The 15,872-nt window shown below is 51.7% G+C and overlaps 1 protein-coding gene across 1 annotated transcript in view; it reads left to right on the forward strand.

The window, feature by feature from the left end:
* The first annotated feature begins 5,202 nt into the window (after window positions 1-5,202).
* The window catches only part of LOC139231967 (uncharacterized), a 21,367-nt gene continuing 10,697 nt past the window's right edge, over window positions 5,203-15,872 (forward strand). Inside the window, exons 1-2 of the mRNA XM_070862544.1 lie at window positions 5,203-5,245; window positions 14,771-14,868. Of these exons, the coding sequence (XP_070718645.1) occupies window positions 5,203-5,245; window positions 14,771-14,868 (141 nt within the window). The remainder of the gene's footprint in view (window positions 5,246-14,770; window positions 14,869-15,872) is intronic.

A 15,872-nucleotide genomic window follows, 5' to 3' on the forward strand; every position in this document is an offset into this window, starting at 1 on the left:
ACAAACAGCAATGTGATAATGACCCGATAATCTGTTTTTTTGTTCTGTTGATTGAGGGATAAATATTGGTTCCAGGACGCTGGGGATAACTCCCCCGCTCTTCTTCGAAATAGTGCCGTGGGATCTTTTACATCCACCTGAGAGAACAGATGGGGCCTCGGTTTAACGTCTCATCCAAAATTTGGCACCTCCGACAGTGCGGCACTCTTTCAGTACTGCCCCTCTGACAGTGCAGCGCTCCCTCAGTACTGCCCCTCTGACAGTGCGGCACTCCCTCAGTACTGCCCCTCCGACAGTGCGGCACTCCCTCAGTACTGCCCCTCCGACAGTGCGGCACTCCCTCAGTACTGCCCCTCCGACAGTGCGGCACTCCCTCAGTACTGCCCCTCCGACAGTGCGGCACTCCCTCAGTACTGCCCCTCTCACAGTGCAGCTCTCCCTCAGTACTGCCCCTCCGACAGTGAGGCACGCCCTCAGCACTGCCCCTCTGACAGTGCGGCGCTCCCTCAGCACTGCCCCTCCGACAGTGCGGCGCTCCCTCAGTACTGCCCCTCCGACAGTGCGGCTCTCTCTCAGTACTGCCTCTCCAACAGTGCAGCTCTCCCTCAGTACTGCCTCTCCGACAGTGCGGCGCTCCCTCAGTACTGCCTCTCCGACAGTGCGGCTCTCCCTAAGTACTGCCCCTCTGACAGTGCGGTGCTCCCTCAGCACTGCCCCTCCGACAGTACGGCGCTCCCTCAGTACTGCCCCTCTGACAGTGCGGCGCTCCCTCAGCACTGCACTGGGAGTGTCAGCCTAGATTTTATGCTCAAGTCCCTTGAGTGGGACTTGAACCCACAACTTGGCGACTCGGAGGTGAGAGTGCTGCCCACTGAGCCATGGCTGACCTCTGATTACTGTGGAACCTGCTTACCCTTCCTGAGCAGTCCTGCCCTCTGCCCCTTACAGCCTCAGAACTTGCTCCCTGACCCAGTGATATCAAAGTGAAGTCCGTGCTGGCTGTACAACCAACATTACACATTGTCGATATTTATTCGTTGATACAAATAAATTATTTTTTATCCTAATGTATAATCCACTATGTATCAAGTTAAACCTACTGCTGTAAAAACAATATATTTCTAATAAAACTTTTACAAAGCTGCTTCTGCTTGAGTGAACACCGTCTCTATCCATGGAACCTGGATCAAGTTCTAGTTGTTGGGCTCTGTCGGGTTTCTTCTTGAACCGCAGCAGTCCGTGTGGTGAAGGCGCTCCCACAGCGCTGTTAGGGAGGGAGTTCCAGGATTCTGTCCCAGCGACTATCCCCATAATCCCTCGATTCCCTTAATATCCAAAAATCTATCGATCTCAGCCTTGAATATACTCAATGACTGAGCCTCCACAGCCCTCTGGGGCCAAGAATTCCAAAGATGCACCACCCTCTGAGTGAAGAAATTCCTCCTCATCTCAGTCCTAAATGGCCGACCCCTTATCCTGAGACTGTGACCCTTGGCTTAACGTCATGGTCCTCAGGAATGGCTGGTTAGGGCGGGGCCTCTGCCCGCTCACACAGGGCCATCAGCAGAAGAGGGGGTGGATTGTGGACTCTCCACATGGAAAATTCCCACGGCCTCAGCCCTCAGAGTGTCCGGTGACCCAGTGTGAGGTTATGGGGGGCTGTGCACCTTGCCAGGCTATGAGGGAAGTATCAGGACGTGCATGGAGCTTCAGGTCAGCATCCGTGCCAGCGTTAATCTTCCCCCATCAGCCTCCTCCCACCCTCCTCCATCTCACACTATTGGTATAACCTGCAATTCAACAACTTACATTTATACAGCACCTTTAACCTGGAAAAACATCCTAAGAACATAAGAAATAGGAGCAGGAGCCGGCCACCTGGCCCCTCGAGCCTGCTCCACCATTCAATAAGATCATGGCTGATCTGATCATGGACTCAGCTCCACTTCCCCGCCCGCTTCCCATAACCCCTTACTCCCTTATCGCTCAAAAATCTGTCTATCTCCGCCTTAAATATATTCAATGACCCAGCCTCCACAGCCCTCTGGGGCAGAGAATTCCACAGATTTACAAACCTCTGAGAGAAGAAATTCCTCCTCATCTCAGTTTTAAATGGGCGACCCCTTATTCTGAGACTATGTCCCCTAGTTTTAGTTTCCCCTATCAGTGGAAATATCCTCTCTGCATCCACCTTGTCGAGCCCCCTCATTATCTTATATGTTTCAATAAGATCACCTCTCATTCTTCTGAATTCCAATGAGTATCGGCCCAACCTACTCAACCTATCTTCATAAGTCAACCCCCTCAACTCAGGAATCAACCGAGTGAACCTTCTCTGAACTGCCTCCAATTCAAGTATATCCTAAGGCGCTTCACAGGAGTATTTGCCAATTTGCCTTTTAAGACAGAGATCGATAGATTTTTGCATATTAAGGGAATCAAAAAGGCAAAATTTTATCCCGAGCCCATAAGTAGAAATTAGCGTAGGTGACCAAAAACTTGGGCAAAGAGGTATGTTTTATGCAGCGTCTTGAAGGAGGAAAGAGAGGTAGAGAGGCGGAGAGGTTTATGGAGCGAGTTCCAGAGCTTGGGGCCCAAGCAGCTGAGTTTATCCCGCTCTCTCCCTCATGTGTTTATCCAGCTTCCCCTTAAATACATCGATACTATTCACCTCAACCCCTCCCTGTGGCAGCGAGTTCCACATTCTCACCGCTCTCTGGGTAAAGAAGTTTCTCCTGAATTCCCCATTGGGTTTATTACCGTCTTATATATTTCTGACTCCTCGTTCTGGTTTTCCCACATGTAGGACATCTTCTCTACGCCAAGCTATCGAACCCCTTCATAATCTTAAAGACCACTATCAGTTCGCCCCACAGCCTTCTCCTTTCTAGAGAAAAGTGCCCCAGCCCGTTCATCCTTTCCGGACAGTTATAATCTCTCAGTTCTGGTATTATCCTCGTAATTAGCATTTTTTTGCACCTTCACCAAAGCCTCTACATCCTTTCTCCAAGAACATAAGAATCAGGAGCAGGAGTCAGCCATTCGGCCCCTCGAGCCTGGTCCGCCATTCAATAAGACCACGACTGATCTTCTACCTCAACTCCACTTTCCCGCCCGATCCCCATATCCCTCGATTCCCTTAATATCCAAAAATCTATCGATCTTGGCCTTGAATATACTCAAAGACTGAGCCTCCACAGCCCTCTGGGGCAGAGAATTCCAAAGATTCACCACCCTCTGAGTGAAGAAGTTTCTCCTCATCTCAGTCCTAAATGGCCGACCCCTTATCCTGAGACTGTGACCCCTGGTTCTAGACTCCCCAGCCCAGGGGAAACATCCTCCCTGCATCTACCCTGTCAAGCCCTGTAAGAATAATACGGAGACCAGAACTGTGCACCGTGCTCCAAGTGTTCTCCAACCAAAGTTCTGTACAAGTTTAACATAACTTCTCTGCTTCTCAATTTTCTTAAGCTCCCGATCCATGGCTTTGATGATAAATTCGGAATGAGTTGGAGTTTGCGCTTGTAACATCGTCCTTTGGCAGGTGCATCAACCAGGCACTGACCGAAGGCACTGTGGGTGAATCATCTGCGGGATGCAATTCCTGGGAGTTGTCCACGTGTGCTGTGAAAATGGATCCATATCCTGGAGTTCAGCCCAATTATCCCAGTGATCAGGGAGAAATCTTCACACAACGTTTTCTTGGAGGTTTAAGAAAATAGAAAGATTTACATAGCACTTATGTAGCAATTTTCACAACCTCAGGACGTCCCTAAGCGCTTGCAATTGAAAAAGTACTTTTGGAGTGTAGTCACTGTTGTAATGTAGGAAACACGGCAGCCAATTTGCGCACAGCAAGCTCCCACTAACAGCAATGTGATAATGACCAGATAATCTGTTTTAGTGACATGGGATCTTTTATGTCCACCTGAGAGTGGACTCCTTGTTTTACGTCTCATCCAAAAGACAGCGCTTCCGACAGTGCAGCACTCCCTCAGTACTGCCCCTCCGACAGTGCGGTGCTCCCTCAGTACTGTCCCTCCGACAGTGCGGCTCTCCCTCAGTACTGCCCCTCCGACAGTGTGGCTCTCCCTCAGTACTGCCCCTCCGACAGTGCGGCGCTCCCTCAGTACTGCCCCTCCGACAGTGCGGCACTCCCTCAGTACTGCCCCTCCGACAGTGTGGCCCTCCCTCAGTACTGCCCCTCCGACAGTGCGGCCCTCCCTCAGTACTGCCCCTCCGACAGTGCTGCGCTCCCTCAGTACTGCCCCTCCGACAGTGCGGCACTCCCTCAGTACTGCCCCTCCGACAGTGCGGCCCTCCCTCAGTACTGCCCCTCCGACAGTACGGTACTCCCTCAGTACTGCCCCTCCGACAGTGCTGCGCTCCCTCAGTACTGCCCCTCCGACAGTGCGGCACTCCCTCAGTACTGCCCCTCCGACAGTGCGGCACTCCCTCAGTACTGCCCCTCCGACAGTACGGTATTCCCTCAGTACTGCCCCTCCGACAGTGCTGCGCTCCCTCAGTACTGCCCCTCTGACAGTGCAGCACTCCCTCAGTACTGCCCCTCTGACAGTGCGGTGTTCCCTTAATACTGCCCCTCCGACAGTGCGTTGCTTCCTCAGTACTGCCCCTCCGACAGTGCGGCACTCCCTCAGTACTGCTCCTCCGACAGTGCGGCACTCCCTCAGTACTGCACCTCTGACAGTGCGGCACTCCCTCAGTACTGCACCTCTGACAGTGCGGCACTCCCTCAGTACTGCACCTCTGACAGTGCGGCGCTCCCTCAGTACTCGAGTTATGCGTTCAAGTGTCTGGAGTGAGACTGGAACCCACGACCTTCTGACTCCGAGTGCTGCCCACTGAGCCACGGCTGACCCTTTGGGGCGGAATTACATATTGGCACACGTTTCCGCCAGCCCTTGCCGGAACTGACAGCCTCCCTCGCGATGGGTTTGGCACCGGGCTGAATTCCATCACTATTATTCTAAGTTCTGATTGTTCCTGGTGTTGCAAGTTCAGGCTTGAGCTGACTCTCTGTTAATACCTGCGCAAACCTCGATAGGAGTGGGCAGAGCCACCCGAGCTGGGTTTGTTCTCCGGACTCCGAGAGAGAAGAAGCTTTCAGGATCCAGCAGTTCCCGGGGGAAATACTGTGTGCCCCAGTGTTTACCTGTGAAGACCACGCTCTCCCCCGGTACCATGGCCATCGACAGGCACTATTGCACCCTGCTCCTTCTTCTGGGTAAGAACAGTATCTGAAATGGTTTTGATGAGCTGCTGTAACAATGGGGTAGGGAGTGATGTTACATTGTACACACAAGCCACAATCGATCGCTGATAATTTCCTTGGCCAGTTTAACAGGCAAATCTGTTGAACAGTCAAACGAGGTTAAGTTTTCGGGCAATTAGCTGCCGGAGTACAGCTTTGAGCGCCTGTGGACACAGAATGTAGACGCATTACGCTCAATTTTCCATTGCGTTTAAAGGACGGGGAATGTCTGGGGTGCTACCCAACACGTGAGCTGGAATTCCCCATGAGCTCACCCATCGGCTGAAGTTTTTCCCGGGAGAGTTAAACGGCCCCTGAACTATCCGGGTATACTTTCTCCCCTCTTCATCCAAAGCACAAATGTTTTACTGCTATTTGTTAACTGCGCCGAGAGATTAATGGGTTGCTACAAGATGCTCTTTTACTCTGGCGTAAAAATAAAACGGGGAAGGTGGCTCAACTGTGGCTAACAAGGGAAATTAAGGATAGTGTTAAATCCAAGGAAGAGGCATATAAACTGGCCAGAAAAAGCAGCAAACCTGAGGACTGGGAGAAATTTAGAATTCAGCAGAGGAGGACAAAGGGTTTAATTAGGAGGGGGAAAATAGAGTATGAGAGGAAGCTTGCAGGGAACATAAAAACTGACTGCAAAAGCTTCTATAGATATGTGAAGAGAAAAAGATTAGTGAAGACAAACTTAGGTCCCTTGCAGTCAGATTCAGGTGAATTTATAATGGGGAACAAAGAAATGGCAGACCAACTGAACAAATACTTTGGTTCTGTGTTCACGAAGGAAGACACAAATAACCTTCCGGAAATACTAGCGGACCGAGGGTCGAGTGAGAAGGAGGAACTGAAGGAAATTGTGTTACGGAAATTGATGGGATTGAAGGCTGATAAATCCCCAGGGCCTGATAGTCTGCATCGCAGAGTACTTAAGGAAGTGGCCCTAGAAATAGTGGATGCATTGGTGATCATTTTCCAACAGTCTATCGACTCTGAATCAATTCCTATGGACTGGAGAGTAGCTAATGTAACCCAACTTTTTAAAAAAGGAGGGAGATAGAAAACAGGGAATTATCGACCGGTTAGAATGACATCGGTAGTGGGGAAAATGTTGGAATCAATTATTAAAGATGAAATAGCAGCGCATTTGGAAAGCAGTAACAGGATTGGTCCAAGTCAGTATGGATTTATGAAAGGGAAATCATGCTTGACAAATCTAGAATTTTTTGAGGATGTAACTAGTAGAGTGGACAAGGGAGAACCAGTAGATGTGGTGTATTTGGACTTTCAAAAGGCTTTTGACAAGGTCCCACACAAGAGATTGATGTGCAAAATTAAAGCACATGGTACTGGGGGTAATGTATTGACGTGGATAGAGAACTGGTTGGCAGACAGGAAGCAAAGAGTAGGAATAAACGTGTCCTTTTCAGAATGGCAGACAGTAACTAGTGGGGTGCCTCAAGGTTCAGTGCTGGGACCCCAGCTATTTACAATATACATTAATGATTTAGATGAAGGAATTGAATGTAATATCTCCAAGATTGCAGATGACACTAAGCTGGGTGGCAGTGTGAGCTGTGAGGAGGATGCTAAGAGGCTGTAGGGTGACTTGGACAGGTTAGGTGAGTGGGCAAATACATGGCAGATGCAGTATAATGTGGATAAATGTGAGGTTATCCACTTTGGTGGCAAAAACAGGAAGGCAGAATATTATCTGAATGGTGACAGATTAGGAAAAGGGGAGGTGCAACGAGACCTGGGTGTCATGGTTCATCAGTCATTGAAGGTTGGCATGCAGGTACAGCAGGCGGTGAAGAAAGCAGGTGGCCTTCATAGCGAGAGGATTTGAGTATAGGAGCAGGGAAGTCTTACTGCAGCTGTACAGAACCTTGGTGAGGCCACACCTTGAATATATTTTCGTCTCCTAATTTGAGGGGACGAGTATGTACCTGTACATACCGGAGCGGGATATCACTGTATATTTATGAGGGTTTGAATGGCCATAATCACTGTGTGTAACAGCCTTGTTGCTATGTGTATCAAGCTAATGAAAAGTGCCCCATTTTCGGTTCTGTGATGTATGAGGAATGCAGTGCCTCGCCCACACTAAACTACTTGTAGGCTTCAACAAAGAGGTGGACTGTCATAGGGTTGAACCAGATCAGAGGTGTTGAGTGCCAACCAGAACAAAACATACTTGGTACTGAATTATTTTCTGTGACATGTTGTGAGTTAAACCTTCGACTCCAGGTGTTGCAGGCAATATCCTTTGAATACCAGCGATGCAACTGTCAGCTAATGGCCCAGTGCGCAGTACTCTCGCCTCTGAGTCAGAAGGTCGTGGGTTCAAGTCCCACTCCAGGGACTGAGCACAAATATCCAGGCTGATACTCCCATGGAGTGCTGGGAGCGCTGCACTGTCGGAGAGGCAGTACTGAGGGAGCGCCGCACTGTCGGAGGGGCAGTACTGAGGGAGCGCCGCACTGTCGGAGGGGCAGTACTGAGGGAGCGCCGCACTGTCAGAGTGGCAGTACTGAGGGAGCGCAGCACTGTCGGAGGGGCAGTACTGAGGAAGCGCCGCACTGTCGGAGGGGCAGTACTGAGGGAGCGCCGCACTGTCGGAGGGGCAGTACTGAGGGAGCGCCGCACTGTCGGAGGGGCAGTACTGAGGGAGTGCCGCACTGTCGGAGGGGCAGTACTGAGGGAGTGCCGCACTGTCGGAGGGGCAGTACTGAGGGAGCGCCGCACTGTCGGAGGGGCAGTACTGAGGGAGCGCCGCACTGTCGGAGGGGCAGTACTGAGGGAGCGCCGCACTGTCGGAGGGGCAGTACTGAGGGAGCGCCGCACTGTCGGAGGGGCAGTACTGAGGGAGCGCCGCACTGTCGGAGGGGCAGTACTGAGGGAGCGCCGCACTGTCGGAGGGGCAGTACTGAGGGAGTGCCGCACTGTCGGAGGGGCAGTACTGAGGGAGCGCCGCACTGTCAGAGTGGCAGTACTGAGGGAGCGCAGCACTGTCGGAGGGGCAGTACTGAGGGAGAGCCGCACTGTCGGAGGGGCAGTACTGAGGGAGCGCCGCACTGTCGGAGGGGCAGTACTGAGGGAGTGCCGCACTGTCGGAGGGGCAGTACTGAGGGAGTGCCGCACTGTCGGAGGGGCAGTACTGAGGGAGTGCCGCACTGTCGGAGGGGCAGTACTGAGGGAGCGCCGCACTGTCGGAGGGGCAGTACTGAGGGAGTGCCGCACTGTCGGAGGAGCAGTACTGAGGGAGTGCCGCACTGTCAGAGGGGCAGTACCCCTCCAGGGTGCCCAAAGATCAGGAGTGTGGGACTGAAGTGCAACCAGAAATTGAGGAGCAGCCCCTTGAAATATTGGAAGGGGGCTGCAACCTCGCACACTGCACATACACATGGAACACGGACTCCCCTAGACTGCAGAAATTACAGGCGGCCTGGGTGCCTGTGAACCGAACCTTAAAAACCGATTGCACGGGACTGCCCCGTGCACCACCCTCCAGACCAAGTCCCCAATAAATAGGGGGAGGACACCCGCACCGAGAGCATTCCATTGGGGACCCCTGCCTCTTCCGGATGGCAAGATGGTGCATCATCATAGGCGGTCTCTCGAACGAGGATGACTTGCTTCCACATGAGTTCACAGATGTTTCAATGAAGGACCCGATGTTCCAAGTCCTGAACTCCAATTGAGAGGGTGGAAGATGCCTGTGCGTGGGTTTTTTTAACGTGGGGTGACCGTTGCACACCAGCCACCACACGGGGCTCGACAGAGCCAGGTCTTGGTCCAGGGGCAAGGGTTAACCAGGACGACTGGAGACCAGCTCTGCTGCACGGACCCAGTGCGCTCACATATCGCACAGTGTGGGCTGGGCCCGTGCTGCCCCTGGGCCCACGCCTCTTCTGGGCCCCTTTCGCCCACAATGTTTCAGGGCCCGGCGCTCCAGCTTTATTTATAGCCCCGACCTACAGTGGTCTTCTCGCACAAGTTGGGGCGACCCACGATGGTGCATCATGCCACTCACAGGTGCATACATTACAATATTGTTTGTGCAACGCCAGCTGTGGAGAGGCATCAATCAACCTTCCCGCATTGTTAGCACACTGGCATTTTCCCAGCAAGGTCCGGCCCATTTTGTTTAGTTTTGCAGAAGTCCTTGAGTGTTTCACTAACTCTGTATCGGGCAAGTATTCAAAACTTCTTTCAGAATTCACGAAACCTTTTGTGGGTGTTCATTTATAGTGACGCATTCTTGTGACAAATCTCTGCATTCTGTGGGTGGCTTCCCAGACTATTTCGTGACAGCCAATTCAACACAAATTTACATTTACATGTCCCGAACTCTGGAATTCCCTCCCCACATCTCTCCACCACTCTACCTCTCCCGTCTCCTTTAAGGGCGTCTCTTAAAACCTACAGTTTTGGTCTCCTAATCTGAGGAAGGACATTCTTGCTATTGAGGGAGTGCAGCGAAGGTTCACCAGACTGATTCCCGGGATGACAGGACTGACATATGAAGAAAGACTGGATCGACTCGGCTTTTATTTACTGGAATTTAGAAGAATGAGAGGGGATCTTATAGAAACGTATAAAATTCTGACGGGATCGGACAGGTTAGATGCAGGAAGAATGTTCCCGATGTTGGGGAAGTCCAGAACCAGGGGTCACAGTCTAAGGGTAAGGGGTAAGCCATTTAGGACCGAGATGAGGAGAAACTTCTTCACTCAGAGAATTGTGAACCTGTGGAATTCTCTACCACAGAAAGTTGTTGAGACCAGTTCATTGGATATATTCAAAAGGGAGTTAGATGTGGCCCTTACGGCTAAAGGGATCAAGGGGTATGGAGAGAAAGCAGGAATGGGTACTGAAGTTGCATGATCAGCCATAATCATATTGAATGGTGGTGCAGGCTCGAAGGGCCGAATGGCCTGCTCCTGCACCTATTTTCTATGTTTCTATGTTTAACTCTGTGACCAAGCTTTTGGCCACCTCATATCTCCTTTTGTGGCTCGGTGTCAAATTTTGTTTTATATAATCGCTCCTGTGAAGCACCTTGAGACGGTTTTACTATGTTAAAGGCACTATAGAAATGCAAATTGTTGTTATTATTGTTGTTGTTGTAAGCGGTTAAAAGAAAAGGAAAGAACTTGCATTTATATAGCGCCTTTCACGCCCCAAAGCGCTTTACAACCAATGAAGCACTTTTTGAAGTGTGGTCACTGTTGCAATGTGGGAAACACGGCAGCTCAGAATGGGATGACAACCAATTTTCCATCATTTTGTTCCCAAAGTGTTGGTTCCCACCAATGGATTTTCCGTCATTGCAAACGGCAATAAAACAAACATCAATATCTGGCTGTAATAGTTTTGATGCAACATTCGGAAGCCGTCGTCATCGTAGGCAGTCCCTCGAGTCGAGGATGACTTGCTTCCATGTCAAAAAGTTCACAGGTGTTTCAATGAGGGACCTAATATTCCAGATCCCGAACTACATCCTGAAGGGTGGAAGATGCCTGTGCGTGGATTTTTTTAACGTGTGGTGACCGTTGCACACCAGCCACCACACGGGGCTTGACAGAGCTAGGTCTTGGTCCAGTGGCAAGGGTTAACCAGGACGACTGGAGACCAGCTCTGCTGCACAGACCCAGTGCGCACACATATCGCAGTGTGGGCTGGGCCCGTGCTGCCCCTGGGCCCTCACCTCTCCTGGGCCCCGATCACGTCTTTCTACAATCTCTCGCCGCTCCTTCGCCCCGACCTCGCCGCTCCTGCTGTACCTGCCCACGCTCCAATCACCGACCTGGACCCTTGGTGATGTCCCTCTTCACTGCCGTTGTTCTCCTGCTCCAGCACGGGCTGCTCCCTGGAGTGGTACACCGCCACACTGCTCCTTCCGCTCCCCGGCCTGCTCCGATGGTGCTCACAGGCCGGGGGCCGCTCAGTCCGCACAACATGTGCCCTCGCTGCTTATCCCTGATGACTGGAAGCACTGTAGTGAGGAAGATGTATTGAGCTGCAACTTTTGAAAGAGACAGAAAGTGCTATTTCAGGAACGTAACTATACAACATTCTTACAGGGATTGACGGGGTAGATGCAGGGAGGATGTTTCCCCCGGGCTGGGCAGTCTAGAACCAGGGGTCACAGTCTCAGGATAAGGGGTCGGCCATTTAGGACTGTAAGTGGTTTGTCCTTGGTGGTTTCGAATCAGCCCTCTTACAACAGTTCTCGACACCGGAATTATAGTGGTGAACAGTGATATACAGTCATGGACAGATCTTTTGGTCTGAACCGTCACAATGTTTTTATTCAAGTTAAAACACATACCTGCACCCAGTAAAACACACCCTGGTGGTGTAAAACAAACAAACATGGTACAAACACACCCTGGCCCGTCTAAACAGGCCCCTAATGTGAAGTGCCCACATCTAAAACACCTCTGCCTGGATTCAAAAGTGCACCTCTGAGATCTGTCCAACAGAATTGTGCGTGCGCTTACGATCCGTGCTAAAGCCTCTCCACTAAAACCCGTAAGGCTTGACTGGGACACACAACACCCCTTCACACTATGCGGTGGTCTTAAAGATGCGTGGGCTGGGATAAATGCTCACCAATGACCCCTCTGGCTTACTCGCTGCTTCTCCCGATGAGGCCTATCTTCTGGTTCTGTACCAATCTGTGGTATTCAATTGCAGTCTCAAGGTCAGCTTCCCAGTCGAAATAGCGAGGCTCTCTTGCCTCCGAGATGGTGTTTCTGCTCTCTGTCCCAGACAGAGTGCTCAGTCATTGTGTGTTGAACAAACGCAAGCAGGCGTAGAAGAGGGGAGAGAGAGAGAGAGAGAGAGAGAGAGTACTGGCTGAAAACTGCCTTCTCTTATATCTGCAAGATGCTTCTTCTCACACCAAAAGTATTATAGATGCAGACTATAGATATACTCTCTGTGTGGTCACTGTATAGTTGCATAAGATGAAGACTTGTTACCTGATGTACAATCAATAAGGTTTACACTGTGTATATACTATGCTGGCACCACTAGAGGGTGCAACTGGTGGAGACCGGGGTTTCCTGGCCCTGTGGCAGAGGCTGTCTACCAGAGGGCACTGCAATGGGAGGCCCGAGGGTCACCTGCATAGGTGCGCAGGGCCCAGTATAAAAGGCTGCCCACCATGCCTGTGCCTCACTCTGGAGTTACGAATAAAGGACCAAGGTCACTACAGTTTGAGTACAACACACTGCCTCATGAAGTCATTCATAAGTGCATTACAGACACAACAAAAAGTTCAACTTGTTCTTCCCCTGAGGCTGTGCAACTGCAGGAACAAAATCAAGCCTTTGGCCTGTTCCTTTGTCAACTGGGCTGTGCCTCGATGTGTGGCCCCAACGAGGCTGTGGTCAAATAGCTTTCCTTTGTGTCCTGAGCTCCGACCAATCTTGTTTGACCTCTCACTGATTGCATGACAAAGGGCCTGTCCATCAAGCATCTGAGCCATTGATTCCTTGTCCACCCGATGTGTATTCCTGTGGGACATGTTTGGACCTGTCCCAGATCTCCTCTGCAGTAACAGAAATGTGTCCAAGCAATGTCCAAAAAGTCCACAAAGTTTACGCCAATGCTTTCGCCGAATTCTTACAGGACTGAGAGGAGGAGAAACTTCCTCACTCAGAGGGTGGAGAACCTTTGGAATTCTCTACCCCAGAGGGCAGTGGAGGCTCAGTCGTTGAGTATATTCAAGACAGAGATCAATAGATTTTTGGATATTCAGGGAATTGAGGGATATGGGGATCGGGTGGGAAAGTGGAGTTGAGGTCGAAGATCAGCCATGATCTCATTGAATGGTGGAGCGGGCTCGAGGAGCCGAATGGCCGACTCCTGCTCCTAATTACATTCAATTCCTTCGTCTAAATCATTACTGTAACACAATTCTCCTCATCCCTCTCTCTGGTCATTTTACCATTTTCTGACTCAGGAACACAAGCGAGGGCCTGCACTACTAGGTCAATGACAGAAGTAACTTTTGAAAGTTACGAAATAGTTTCACTGCCGCAGGCCTCAATGCTAAAGTTCTTGGAGACGACAAGCATTGAGGCCACATGGCTGGACGAACTGGTTTGTGACCAATACTGAGATGTGTGACTTTCTCCTGCGACAGGCATGTCTTAAAAACGCAAAGCAAATCTGATGTGGCTGGCTAAAGGCTGAGTCATCGGCGGTCATTTGTAAGGAAGCTGCTTATATGCAAATACTTTGTGTCGTCTCCAAGAACTTTAGCATGGGGGCCTGCGGCAGTGAAACTATTTCGTAACGTTCAAACGCTACTTCTGTCATTGACCTGGTAGTGCAGGCTCTCACTTGTGCCCCTGAGTCAGAAAATGGTCATTGGTAAAACGACCAGAGGGGGAGATGAGGAGAATTTTGTTACATTAATGATTTAGACAAAGGAATTGAGTGTAATATCTCCAAGTTTGCAGATGACACTAAGTTGGGTGGCAGTGTGAGCTGTGAGGAGGACGCTAAAGGCTGCAGGGTGACTTGGATAGGTTAGGTGAGTGGGCAAATGCATGGCAGATGCAGTATAATGTGGATAAATGTGAGGTTATCCACTTTGGTGGCAAAACGGAAGGCAGAATATTATCTGAATGGTGACAGATTAGGAAAAGGGGAGGTGCAACGAGACCTGGGTGTCATGGTTCATCAGTCATTGAAGGTTGGCATGCAGGTACAGCAGGCGGTTAAGAAAGTAAATGGCATGTTGGCCTTCATAGCAAGAGGATTTGAGTACAGGAGCAGGAGGTCTTACTGCAGTTGTACAGGGCCTTGGTGAGGCCTCACCTTGAATATTGTGTACAGTTTTGGTCTCCTAATCTGAGAAGGACATTCTTGATATTGAGGGAGTGCTAGCGAAGATTCACCAGACTGATTCCTGGGATGGCAGGACTGACATATGAAGAAAGACTGGATTGACTAGCTTATATTATTCACTGGAATTTAGAAGAATGAGAAGGGATCTCATAGAAACATATAAAATTCTGATGGGATTGGACAGGTTAGATGCAGGAAGAATGTTCCTGATGTTGGGGAAGTCCAGAAGCAGGGGTCACAGTCTAAGGAAAAGGGGTAAGCCATTTAGGACTGAGATGAGGAGAAACTTCTTCACTCAGAGAATTGTGAACCTGTGGAATTCTCTACCACTAGAAAGTTGTTGAGGCCAATTCACTAAATATATTCAAAAGGCAGTTAGATGTGGACCTTACGGCTAAAGGGATCAAGGGGTATGGAGAGAAAGCAGGAAAGGGTACTGAGGGAATGATCAGCCATGATGATGTAGGCTCGAAGGGCTGAATGGCCTGCTCTTGCATCTACTTTCTATGGGCCCAAGTTTCGGGCCGCGCCTAGAACGGCACAGCCCGGACCTGGACGCCCGTTTTTAGCGCCAGAAACTGCGCCTAAAAAAAAACGTACCTATTCTCCGGCTCCCTGCAGGACCTCTGGAGCTGGACGTGGCGCAGCGCGAGCTGTTGGGGACGGAGCCAGGTCCCTGCGCTAAAAACAGTGCCAGGACCTCTGACATGTGCGCTACAGTGGGCGCGCATGTGCAGTAGCTCCAGGCGCCCAAAACTGTGGGAGGGGCCCGAAGTACACAGCCCCTAGCCCTGGCCGAATGGCCTCACTGGGGCTGCGTGGATAAGGCTCCTCCCACCCGACCCGACCCGACTTGACCTCTGCTTCCCCCCGACCCCACCCGACCCCGGCGACCCGACCTCCGCTCCCCACCCTCCCCTCCCCGGACCTCCAAGACTGTCTCTCCGCCGCCCCCCCCCCGACCTCCGCGACCTCTTCCCCCACCCCCCCCTTCCCCACCCCCGGACCTCCGCGACCCCCCCTGAGACCCGACGCCACCTACCTGTAAATCCAGCCTGAGGTCTTGGCCGGCCGTTCAGCCTCCTTCTCTCCCTTCCCCCCTCTTGCCCCCCCTTCCCCCCTCCTCTCCCTTCACCCCTCTCTCCCTGCCCCTCTTCCTTCCCCCCTCCCCCTTCCCTCCCCCCCCCTCTCTCCCTTCCCTCCCCCCTCTCTCCTACCCTCCCTCCCTCCCTCTCTCATTCCCTCCCTCCCTCCTCTCTCCTTCCTTCCCTCCCTCCTCTCTCTCTCCTTCCCTCCCTCCCTCCTCTCTCCTTCCCTCCCTCCCTCCTCTCTCCTTCCCTCCCCTCCCTCCTCTCACCTTCCCTCCCTCCCTCCTCTCTCCTTCCCTCCTCTCTCCTTCCCTCCTCTCTCCTTCCCTCCTCTCTCCTTCCCTCCCTCCCTCCTCGCTCCTTCCCTCCCTCCCTCCTCTCTCCTTCCCTCCCTCCCGCCCTCCTCTCTCCTTCCCTCCCTCTCTCCCTCCTCTCTCCTTCCCTCCCTCCCTCCTCTCTCCTTCCCTCCCTCCTCTCTGCTTCCCTCCTCTCTCCTTCCCTCCTCTCTCCTTCCCTCCCTCCCTCCTCTCTCCTTCCCTCCCTCCCTCCTCGCTCCTTCCCTCCCTCCCTCCTCTCTCCTTCTCCCTCCCTCCCTCTCTCCTTCCCTCCCTCCCTCTCGCTCCTTCCTCCCTCCC

The sequence above is a fragment of the Pristiophorus japonicus genome, chromosome 2, assembly GCF_044704955.1.
Source record: "Pristiophorus japonicus isolate sPriJap1 chromosome 2, sPriJap1.hap1, whole genome shotgun sequence".
NCBI classification, from domain to species: Eukaryota; Metazoa; Chordata; class Chondrichthyes; family Pristiophoridae; genus Pristiophorus; species Pristiophorus japonicus.